This window comes from Anas platyrhynchos, chromosome 1 (genome assembly GCF_047663525.1).
Source record: "Anas platyrhynchos isolate ZD024472 breed Pekin duck chromosome 1, IASCAAS_PekinDuck_T2T, whole genome shotgun sequence".
Classification (NCBI taxonomy): Eukaryota; Metazoa; Chordata; class Aves; order Anseriformes; family Anatidae; genus Anas; species Anas platyrhynchos.
The window spans coordinates 82,467,666-82,478,546 of NC_092587.1; the positions used below are offsets into that span (position 1 = coordinate 82,467,666).

The 10,881-nt window shown below is 50.2% G+C and overlaps 1 protein-coding gene across 2 annotated transcripts; it reads right to left on the reverse strand.

Annotated features, from left to right (window-relative positions):
• Positions 1 to 4,760: 4,760 nt before the first annotated feature.
• On the reverse strand, positions 4,761 to 7,741 carry COPS7A (COP9 signalosome subunit 7A). Of its 2 annotated transcripts, XM_027449773.3 has the most exons (8): positions 7,453 to 7,741; positions 7,297 to 7,372; positions 6,963 to 7,051; positions 6,684 to 6,886; positions 6,099 to 6,204; positions 5,691 to 5,842; positions 5,310 to 5,375; positions 4,761 to 5,034 (listed from the first exon to the last, which is right to left on the reverse strand). In XM_027449773.3, the coding sequence occupies exons 1-7, from the start codon at positions 7,612 to 7,614 to the stop codon at positions 5,336 to 5,338; spliced, it is 828 nt and encodes a 275-aa protein (XP_027305574.1). In that variant the 5' UTR covers positions 7,615 to 7,741; the 3' UTR covers positions 4,761 to 5,034; positions 5,310 to 5,335. The 2 variants fall into 2 exon arrangements, with proteins under 2 accessions (XP_027305574.1, XP_027305573.1); XM_027449772.3 differs by having other exon boundaries at positions 4,761 to 5,375.
• Between the last annotated feature and the right edge of the window lie 3,140 nt (positions 7,742 to 10,881).

The window sequence follows — 10,881 nt, forward strand, 5'->3', positions numbered from 1 at the left end:
TTTTCTGATGCAGTCGTGGGCTGGGCTAACAAAGGCACTACAGGAACCTAAAGTTACACCAGCACATGACATCTAACTTCACCACACAGGCCTATTCTCTGATTTTTATTTTTATTTTTTTTTAACAACAAAAGGGTCTGTAATATAAATTCTAGTTTACTGGGAGATTTCAAGTAACTAGGAGGAAAAGAGTCCCCAGAATACTGAAGCATTTCTAACAGGATGCTGTTCTGAAACGAATGCTCATTAGTAGTTTGATTAATGATCTGAAAGAAGAAATTAAACCAGTGCTGATGAAGCTTTTGCGGGACACAAGGAAAGAGGGAGGTAATAAATTCTGGGAAGCGATGAGATACGCAGTGCAGCCCATACCCACTGGCACAGGGTTTGTTTGTCAATGGTGAGTGGTTGTGGCAGAAAGGCATTCATCTCGGAACATAAAGGTGTTCGAGATGGAAGACTTTTCGGAAGCTCTGAAGGGACTCTAAAAAGAATTAGGGGGCTGGGAGACAACCCTGTAAATTAATTTTAAATGCATAATTATTTGTTTGTACAAATGGGGTGGACTTGGACGCATTAGTCTGGCATCACCGAGAATGGAGGAGAAATTTCTTCCCTATACCACAGCAGTGAAACCATTGCTTGAAGTGTTTTGTATGAGGTTCCTGCTCTGAGAAAGACACCAAAGGTTTGAAGGAGTCAAGAAGGGAGGAGCAAGGATGACTTGGAGCCTGGAAGCGAGGAGAGGCACTACAAAATGAAATGAACTGGAAGTCCAGCTTGAGCCTGGGCTGGCATTACTTTATGGGAAGGGAGTTTCTGACAGTAGAGGGCTCTTTAACCCAGCAGAAAACCTGCAGCTCCCTGATGAGGAGGCTGGAAATGAGGTGCAGGCTTTCACTGGAGAGAGCGATCATTAAAAGACACCTGGACTGTCATGATCCTGCAACACCAAAACCTGGATGGGGATGCCTCAAACAGAAGTTGGGGAGCAGACGCAGGAACTGGGGTAGGTAGTTTTCGGGAAGCCTCATGGGAAGCCAAATGATGGGATTATATTGTTCCCATCAGGCTTTAAAAATCCATGAATCAGAGAAGAAAAGCAGGCCGGCGCAGTACTGGACTGCAGGGAAGGGTGGGAAAGGGAGGAAGAAAACTGGTGACCTGACAGATACTTCAAAGCAGAGAGGACAAAAGAGAGTTGCAGGAAACAGAGCCGTCTGTAGGCATGGTGCTCTGTTTGGGAAATGAATGTACACGGTGAGCCTGGAGTGCGAAATCCCCCAAATAGCTGTCCCACAGCACAGGCTGGCGTATGGGAGAACAGCAAGATTTAAAACAGAGCTCAGTATGCAGTCTAGCTTAAAAGCACTGCTGTGATTTTGCCACGTTTATCTCTTTTCCAAAACATTCTGAAAAATAACTTATTTTTCACCCCTGATTTAAATGTAACTATTTTTTTTTCCTCCTGGCGATTTTCTTTTTTAAAGACATCACTTCACAAGATATCCCCATGAGGAAACTCTGCTCAGATGATTATTACTTCCACTGTTTCCTTGCATCTGGCAGTTTTGGCTGGCTGGGTTTATAAATCCTGAGGGCACTTAATACAAGCCGACGGGGGTGAAGGGAGCTACACAGGGACAATCATGGGATCAACACTGCCTATCCCCACCTGCTGCTGCCGTAAGCTGGAAGCAGAGATACCAGCCTCATGATATCCATCCCCTGTTATTGGCAGGGAAAAGGAAAAAAAACAAAACCCAAAAACCAGCAGCCACATTGCCAGGCTGCGTCAGAGTGTCACACAGGAAGAAGTAGATGGTCTTAAAGGTGTCAATAACAGCAAAAGGGACTAAAGTTAGTAGAGCAAAAGAAAAGGCACACACAAACTAAAGTCAAGACTGACTTAGCTGTAAACTCTTAGCTTTAAATTGGAGCCTCTTTGATTGTAAGCAGCGAAAAAAGAAAGACTTGGGATCACCAGTAAATCATATAACAACTGTGAGCACTTACTGCAGCATCAGGAAAAAGACGAATGCAATCCTGAAGGCATTTATAGTAGCTCCAGGTATGTATTGCTGCTGCTGTGCAAGATGTTGATAAGACTTGATCAGTGGATGAGAACTGTGCTTGTTTCTAGCCAAGAAAGCTTAATTTGAAGTGCAGGTAAGAGCTTGTAGGATACGACCTATGAAGAGCTCATAATATATGAGGAGACAGGTTAGGCAAAGTGGAGTCTATACACAAGGGAGAGAGATACCAGGGAGGAAAAACAGTTTAATCTAAAGCCACATTGGCACCGGAACAAGAGAATATAAACTAGCTGTGAATTCATTTAAGCTGGAAATTAGACAAACTTCCTAACCACGGCGGCAGGCAGGTTCTGGGGCAGCCTTCCAAGAGGACTACCGGGGACAATAAAATTAACCAGCTTTTGGTTGGCGCTGGAGAAGCTTACACAAGGGGTTACGACGCAGTACCAGCAGCGGGAAGAGATCACACACAGTCACTGGGAGTCTCCATCCCCATCCTGTCCCTTCCAAAGGGATGGTTTGTCTTTCTGCCTGCACCCTGAAGCCGTTGCTAAATACCTCAGAGGTCAGGGCAAGGAATCCCGCAAGGAGACAGGGCAAGGGCTTTCCAGAATTATATTGTCCTGATCTGAAGGGGAAGGGGCTTCGCTTGTGCTTTGGAGCAGCTTTTAACACACGCATAAACGCTACAGTAATTCTGGACGTTCGTGTTATCCATGTGAGGTTCACAGCTCGAGGATCCAGCTGGCATTTTGGTGCTAAATGAATTGCTAACCAGCGATTTCGGGCAGCTACTTTGAGACGCACCAGCCCATCCCTTCTCCAAAAGACAAACACAAGTAACCTTTCCTATGTCTCATCTGGGAAACAGGGACAAGGACAGCCTCAGCAACCCCAGCAAACAGCCCGGAGCCCTTCTGGGAGCTGCTGAACAAAGAGCCCACCCCTGCTGCTGGAGCTCCTGGAGCTCAGGGCAGACAAGGGGCAGAGGCTGCTGTGTGTCCTAGAGCTGCCGCAGAGACTTCCCTGCAGCTGTGCTCCTAATAAAAACCCACGGTCGCTGCTCGCCCTAGGATGTGGAGGTGTCTGGCAAAATCCTGACATCGCTCCCCACACTCAGGTGTCAACTGGGAGGAGGTGGGACGGAGCAACTCAGCCCCCGGCCGAGTCGCTGCCCTCTCCCCTTGCCTGAACCCAGATGTGCGAGTCCTGCGTATAATGCACAAAGAGGGCTGCAGTGAAGGACTGCTCAGCCGTGCCAGGGCTGGCAGGGCTCCTGCTCCCAGAGCTGGGACTAGCACATCTCATCACGCCCTCCCCTCTGCAGCCCACTGAACCTCTCATTCTTTCGCCCCTGCTTTTGGCTGCCGTGTCTCCAGATATTTCTGCTCTGCTCGGGGCCTCTCTCTGCTTCGGGAGAAAGCAGGGTTAAAAACACAAAGAGGGCATTTAAAATTAAAATGAAAACTTGCAATAATAATGCTCGGTACTTATCTCACTCTTGCCATCTTCAAAGTGATTTACAAATGTTAACTAATTAATTAATCTCCGCAGCCTCCCTGACTGAAATTCAAAGTCAAGGCTGAAGTGAACAGGAAAACAAGCAGCGTGGTTTTCAGGTGAAGGGCAAAACGAAACCCCTGCTCCTGCCTGCTATTTGCCATCAGGCAAGGCAATTTGCAGCGACGTTTTCCTCTCAGTTATTTTTCAGACATACAAAAGGTCTAAAGCAATTTTATCTGTCACTGCCTGCTTCCTTTTTCTTAATCTCCCCTGTTAGCCCCTTGGTCCACGACCAGCCCTTCCCAGGGAGCAGGAGATTTGGATGCCCACAGACACCGCTGCCTCTCGCAGACGTGTGGAAATGCGGAGAGCACGGTGACCTTCCCCACCGAGAAAAACAGCTGAAGGTGACGCGATGCAGAGGGAGGAAGGCTCAAAATAATTCTAACAAAAGCCGAAGGTGTAGTCGCAACCCCTCGCTGCGCTTTATGGAAAGCAGGACTCATCAAGTGAACTCACTACTTCTGCCAATCAGTCAGCCCAAATCGGAGAGCCGGGACCAAGCTCTGCGCTCCTGCAGGCAGATTCACGCTTCCTGCCTGGGCAAAGTTCAGGGCCTTCTGTTGTCCCATTATTATTTTTTTTTTGGTGGTTTGCTCACGCACAGAATCGCCGGGTCAGGGAATGCAATGTTAGTGTTGGCACACAGCAAGAGGCAGAGCTGAGTGGGGGCAGCAGTCACAGTGTCAGCGTACATCAGCTGCCACAGAGCCACCATGCAGCGTAGCGCCCACAGCTGCCTGACTCTGCTCCAAGGCAGTTTCAAGGATGCATCCTCCAAAGAACCCGATGGCTTCTTCAGGTATTTCACCTCCTTTTTTTTTTTTTTTTTTTTTTATCTCTAAGAATCCCCGAAAAGCACCTCCTTCAACTGCTCTGGATGCAAAACAATTACACAAGAAATTCTTTGAATAAGAATTACGTTTCATCCCTGCATTACAGATGTGTTCACAGAATCACAGAATGGTTTGTGTTGGAAGGGACCTTGAAGCCCATCTAGTTCCAGCCCCCTGCCATCGGCAGGGACACCTCCCACCAGCCCAGGTTGCCCAAAGCCCCATCCAGCCTGGCCTTGAGATGCCAGGGATGTCATGGTTTATACAGGAATATCCAAAATCAGTATATGAGGCAAAGAGACACCGTCACAGGAACACAAGTCTGTATAGATATGTCCATAGATCTATATTTTTATTGTTTTATATATATTTATAATATATTTATATATTTTTAAAAGAATCCCTTCAAAAACTACCCTCCCACCTAGCAAAACAAAGTTTAAACAACCAAAGATGGCAGCTGCATCCTGGAACAAAGTGTCCCAGGGGTCTCATAGAGCCAAAATGATTGCTGAGCACCAGTGCACTCGTTCCAAGCTTCTGTGATGCCCTACGGATGCAAAGGTGACTGACGGACTTTTATGGCTCTTTAAATTTACCTGTCAGAAGACAGGGAGAGAGAAAGAAACACATGATCGTGATGATGGGAGCCTGAGGGGCAGGGGAAACAGCAACGCATTCAATTGGAAGCTTAGTGTGTGAAATGCTATGATGAAGAAGAGGGAAGCACTGCCTGGAAAAGAAGTGAAGGAGATAGGAAAGAGAACAAACATGCAGAAGAATTAGTTGGCAAGATGGATCTCAGAGATGAGCTCAGAAGCATCACACTTGGGACCCTCGCTACCCCTCCATCCCCCAAGTCTCTTCCTCCTACCCTCCCAGCTGTGAAGGGCGATCCAACTAGTTTGACTTAGACCAAATCTTCGCGCTGCCCCGGAGCCTGTGGAGAGAGGGGAAAAAAAGAAATCAAACTGAACACTAAATTTCGTGCCTGACTTCCTCTGCAAAATGTGCACAGAGAAGAGCAGCTGACATTCTTTGTGAGAGAAGAGAACACAAGGAAGGCTTGTGAACTCAGCTTCAGTTAAGGAGCTGCAGAGGCTCCCCTCCAAATCAGCAGGAGGCAGAAGTCTGCTGGGACCATCCCACCTCCAGTGAACACAGACCCCTGCAGTCCCCGACCTTACTGCTTTGTAACAGCACTCCCCTGAATGCGCACAGACAGGGGCAGTATTTGTTTGCCACCACTCCTCACCCTTTGGCTTTGGAAGTTTTCTTGCTGGCCTGGCGCTGGTTGGTGCCAGGGGCTGGCTCCCTGAGCTCTGTTAGGTGCTGTTCCGGGTCTTGGGACGTAGCTGCTGCGGCAGCTGCTGTTGTCACTTTAATTGTCTTCTTCAGATTTGCTACCTGAAACAACAAAGAAGCAAGAACCAAGGAATTTCCCCATTTTTATGTTTTAAGAGCTGCAAACGCAGGTCAAAGTGCTAACAGCTGCCCAGACCTTGGCACTGCAGAGGAGTGTTTAGCTGATTTAGGGTTCTTCAGGCACAACCACGCAGGGGGTTGCAACCTTACTTAAGCAAAAACTGTGACAATGACCAAATACTGGTTCCAGTCGTTTTTAAGTGAGGGGTACTAGCAGCTCCCTCCTCAGCCCACTCACCTCGCTCTCTATCTGCTGCTTGAGTGCCAGCTGTTGCTCTTTGTGTTGGTTGGCTCGGCTAACCTGTTCTTCGATGCCAGACAAGACAACTTCACAGCCCTGGCACCTGCAGAGAAGAGGTAAAGCTGAACAGGACGGGTAATTTACACTGCACAGAAAACAAACAAACAAACATGAAGGATGACAAGTTTAACTCTACAGAGACCAAACAGCCTTGAAGGTGAGGGCTACACCAGGCAGGAAAGGCACAGGAGCAGCAGTCCAATGTAATAATTTAGTGCCATTATTATCTGGGGGGGGGGGCGGGGGCAAATAACAAAGTCATACTAAGTTAGGCACTACAGACGGATACTCAGAAAGCCTCCTGCTGGCAACCAGGACTGGTTGCAAAGGTTGCTGCAGTTTTCTCACCCCTCCAGCATGGAGGAATTTGGAAAATTGTTTTCCACTGTGAAAAGGGAAAGGGGGTAGAGGAGGCCACCTCACTACACTACCCCCCAACAACACACAGGGGACCTGGTGAAGCCCCTGACCACTCCTGCGACTTTTTTTTCTAGGTGTTAGTACGGGGGGCTTCCTCCTCACCACTCCTGCAATGTGCGGGTGATGGTGCTTAGCTCCTCCCTCCGGATGTCCCTCCCAATGCTGTAATCCACCTCCAGGCGCTGGTTCCGCTGATCCAAGCTCCCTCGCAGCACATCTGCGTACACGGCCTCAATCACAAGGTCCTCCAGCTGCCGCACGTTCTTCAGCTGCAGCTGCTCCAGCAGCACCGAGTAGGGGATGCACTGCGGGAAGACGGCGGCACCTAGCACGAGGCTAACCCCAGAGGGAAGAGGGCTCGGGGGAACAGAGGGGCATTACCTTGATCTTGGCAGCCAGGGTGACGACTGACAGGTGCCTCAGTTTATTCTTCTGGGCCTCTGTCAGGGGAGGGAGGTTTGCTGCTTCAGCTGTCCAAAGGGAAGAGCAGATACTAGAATTTATGCCCCAATCTCCATTCCCCAGTCGTGTGACTGGAGTATATGCACTGTGTGTGTTTCTCACAGCCTCTATGCAACCCCCAGCGCAGCACCTTGCCTCGGGGACCCCCAAAACCACCTCACAGCCCCAAACCCTTATGTTACGGCATCCTCCCCACCGCAGCGTGCTCCCCAGCCTCCCCCATCCCCCCAACACAGGCAGGGGCAGGGCTCACCCAGGTAATCGGCGTAGGTGCCGTAGGCGAAGATGGTCAGGAGGCGAAAGACGGGCGAGAACTCGCTGTCGGCCAGCTGCGGGACAGAGGGCTGGGGTCAGGGCACGGCGCCGGGCTGCGTGGTGGGGCCGGGGCCGGTGCCGGGTCCGGGCTCACCTCCCGCACGGCCGGCATGTCCAGCAGCTCCCCAAAAACGTAGATACCCGGCGCCTCCAGCACCTGGTGGATCAGGCTGGCCAGGGCGGCGCCGCGGGCGGCCTTGGCGAGCAGCAGGAACTGCTCCTGGCTCTGCCCCGTCACCTTCCCCTCGGCCGCCATGGCACCGGCACCGACACCGGCACCAAGCCGCCACCGGCAGCACGGCCCCGCCGCGATCGCTCCCCACAACGCAGGCCCCGGCCCCGCCGCCCTCACCAGCGGCTTCCGGGTGTGGCGCCTCCTCCTCCTCCTCCTCCTCCTCCTCCTCCTCGTCCTGCGCCCCCTGCGGGTCCTCTCCGCTCCTGAGGCGTAGCCACGGGGCTCTGCCTCGTCCCTCGGTCAAAGGGATGGGTTTTGGGGTTAAACTCCGGGCTCCCGGAGTCATTATGTCCCAAGTTTCCATCTCAGCTCGCTAAAAACAACCCACAAAGTGCCCGTCTTTGTGGTTACAGGGGAGTTTTGAAATTTGAGGTCTTGGTGTAGCCTCACCAAGCTTGCCCAGGAGGTGAGCGGGCTGAGGAGGGAGCTGCTGGTGCCCCTCAGTGAGAAACGACTGGAGGCAAAGGGTGCGGGTGGCTGTAAGCCTTCACTGCGTTTCAAACCTATCAAATAAAACAAATCTCATAATACCATGAGGTTGTGCGTTATAATTCATGAGTGTTTGGGATTTCTGCTCCTCTAGCATCACCCTTCTCTTCCCCCCGGGAAGAAAGCCCCGCTCTCTCCTTGCTGCAGGCCCACCTTCTCCCCTCTGCCCCACTTCAAAGCCCGCAGCTCCGCACTGTGTCATTTTGGGTTGTTTCTCTCTTCCCCACTGCAGACTCCAAATAACTTGTCGACACGCTGGTGGTATTTTTTCTCCAGCCCTTCTCCAAACATATCCAGGGTCGCGTCTTCTGGGAGGATTTTTCACACCTCTGTGCAGACTCCACAAGCTCCCAGGCAAAAGCCTTGCAAGGACGAGGGAGTGAATCTCTTTGATGACTCGGAAGGGTTTTAACCCCATAACCTGTACTAGGTTAATGCACACAGGGTCGTAAGAGCTGTACCTGGTTACACACAGGGCAGCACAACACCAGGTGCCTACAGAGGAATATAAGAGGAGGAAAACTGCGTGGTAGCTCTGCTGTCTGTTTGCTCTCACAGCCCGCAGGGCTTTGCAGAGCAGGAACTCCCTTCCAGACAGGCTTCCAGTCATGACTCAAAGACTCCAGAAGAGAGAGGACCTCTCGCTTCACGTGGTAGGTTGTTTCTGTGATTATTAGTCACTCTTTGGTGGCTGTCTCTTGTCATTCTCTGCCAGAATACCTGGTATACTTTTCCTCGGGGAAGAAATCATACTGCAGTCAGGTCGTGTCTCTTCTTGCCTTTTGATAAATTAAACAGGTTGACCTCTTTAAATTACTGAGATCCCCAGCCTTCAAATCATGTCTGATTCAAAGTTATTTTTAAAACACAGAGCATGAAGCAGTGAATAGTTTCCCAGCACGGGGTCCACCCAAGTCACAAAGAGAGGTCTCCTCACTTCTGCTGCTTAGTCCTGTCATTGCATGGTCAGGCACCAGGTCAGATCCATCACTGTGGCCTGTCCCACTGGGATTTTCTGCCTGATATGACCCCTAAGTCCTTTTCAGATCACCTCTCTTGGGGACTGAAAGATGCTCCCTGCTGACATGGACATATCTACCTTGTGGACATCTTTCCTTGTTCCCGTACAATTTGCTTTCAGTTGTCTTACAAGAAGATTTCTGAGAATGACCACCTTACTGAAAGCAGCAGATCATGCTGTGCTGGTCCTAACCCCATTATTTTTAACACCCTAACAATATTTGTGTCCTCAGAAAACTGTGTCAGAATAAAGTGTATCCATTCACCAAGCGCTGAATAAAGTGTTGACTCATACCTGACCCAGGGCTCATTCCTGGGCATCCACAGAATAAACACCTCCATTCAGGGGTGGGCTTCCCTTTGCATGTGGTAAAACGTGGTTAATCAGTTCACTTAATCTCCTGCTCTGTTAATATTGCGTAATGCTATTTTTTTTCTCACCAGAACGCTTTGGGATATTAATGCCTCCAGGAACCTAGATAGATCTAAGCCATCACCTTTTCCAAAAAAAAACCCATAGTCACATCAAAGACTGACACGAACAAAACAAGTTTATGCAGCAAGATCAGTTTCCTCCAAATCAGACTGATTGGCATTAGCTGAGAATCTCATATCAGCTCCCCTCTTGCCTAGAAATGTTCAGGTCTTCTGTTTGCTCTTTACAAACACCGGCGCAGTGCTGCTCTTCTCCAGCCTTCTGGGAAGTCTCTGGTATCCCAGAGCTTATTATAACCAGTGGTTTTGTGAGCAACAGGACCGAGGAGCCTAGCTTCTGTTTGGATGTGTTGCCTATATTTTCTGTACTTCCCATTGCTGTGCCTTCGACCAGGGTATCGTGATGACACCCTTTCAGTCTGCCACGGCTGCGTGTCCTTTCCCCTTGCCTACAGTCTGTGTCACTGGGCTACTCGTCCAGTGCTCTCTAACACACACAGCTTTCTTCATATTTTCTGCTTAATTTATTTTGGCCTGCTGGCTGGACTTCTCTGACCGGTGGGGCTTTGCCCAGCGGCGTGGCTACGGGCTCTCCTCCAGCACAGTCACTGACAGCATCTCTCCTCTGTCAGGCTGCCAGCTTTCATACAACTTACTGGAGCTTATTTACCTTTCAGGCTCTGCTTCGTTTGTCAAACCTGGCTGAACACGGCCTGTGGTGACTGACAGACAAGCAGATGGACAGACAGATAGCAGGGCAGCCGTAGGGGCCTCACTGCCCTCAGGACACGATGCTAAATAAGAACAGCAGTGGTCTGCTTGGCCTCAGGACTCTGGTGGGAATGATCTGTACACGATGACTGTGCCAGACAGAAATAACAGCCTTGTGCCCTTCCCAGTTATAACGGGGCAGGAAGGTGCTTCACGGTCCTCACTGATCCTTGTACAACTCTTGGCCAAATACACAGCAGCGAGAATTTTTACATCTCCATCTTTTTTCCGTCACTACACCACCTTAACGTGAACACCCTGAGAGTAGTACTTCATTCTTAACATCGCTCTCGTTATCCTCTTCCCACGGCTATCCACCTGCACCTCCACCAGCACACTTGACTCCATCTCTTCACTGGGATTTCCCTGGAGTTTCTCGCTAGCTTTCCTTTGAGCCCACCCCCTCCAGAGTACCTCCTTTCACCGCTCTGCTTGTCCAAACCTGTGCTCTGAAACAAGCACGCCTTCCCCTTCATGTCCTGATGTAAATGCCACATCAGCCCTTGTGCTCGCCATTCCCGTCACCTCGATGGCTTTCCTGACTTCCCTCACGCCTCCCAGGGTCTCCTTGGT